Here is a 365-nt window from a genome sequence, read left to right on the forward strand (position 1 = left end):
GTGCTGCAGCACCCCCAGCCCGCTGGACTGGATGAGGTGGGACATCCCATCCCGCAGGTTGGAGGAGATCACGACCTGGCAGAAGCCCTTCACCTTCTCTGCTTCCATCAGGCGGCGGATGGACTGGCGGGGGAGAGGGAGCTCAGAAACCAAGGCGACTGGGAATGGGCGCCCAGCATGGCGGTCACCCACCAGCCCCGGCTGCAGCACCACAGCCTGTGGGTGCAGGGCGTGTGGTGCAGAATGCGGGTGCAGGGTGCACGGTGCAGGTCCCTGAGGGATGCTGGGTCTCCGTGCCCCAGGGCAGGCGAGCAGCACCGCGCTGGGAGCGGTGAGTGCAGGCAGTAAGCGGCACTGGTGCATGG

The 365-nt window shown here is 67.4% G+C and overlaps 1 protein-coding gene across 1 annotated transcript in view; it reads right to left on the reverse strand.

Annotated features, from left to right (window-relative positions):
- Nucleotides 1–365, reverse strand: part of LOC104405982 (solute carrier family 12 member 5-like) — a gene marked incomplete at both ends in the record, with an annotated part of 4,118 nt that overhangs the window by 1,420 nt on the left and 2,333 nt on the right. The window contains 1 exon segment of the mRNA XM_010014834.1: nt 1–123. This exon segment is cut by the window's left edge and continues 22 nt beyond it. Coding sequence (XP_010013136.1) covers nt 1–123 — 123 coding nt within the window.

The sequence above is a fragment of the Nestor notabilis genome, unplaced genomic scaffold (genome assembly GCF_000696875.1).
Source record: "Nestor notabilis isolate BGI_N333 unplaced genomic scaffold, ASM69687v1 scaffold19955, whole genome shotgun sequence".
In the NCBI taxonomy this organism is placed as follows: Eukaryota; Metazoa; Chordata; class Aves; order Psittaciformes; family Psittacidae; genus Nestor; species Nestor notabilis.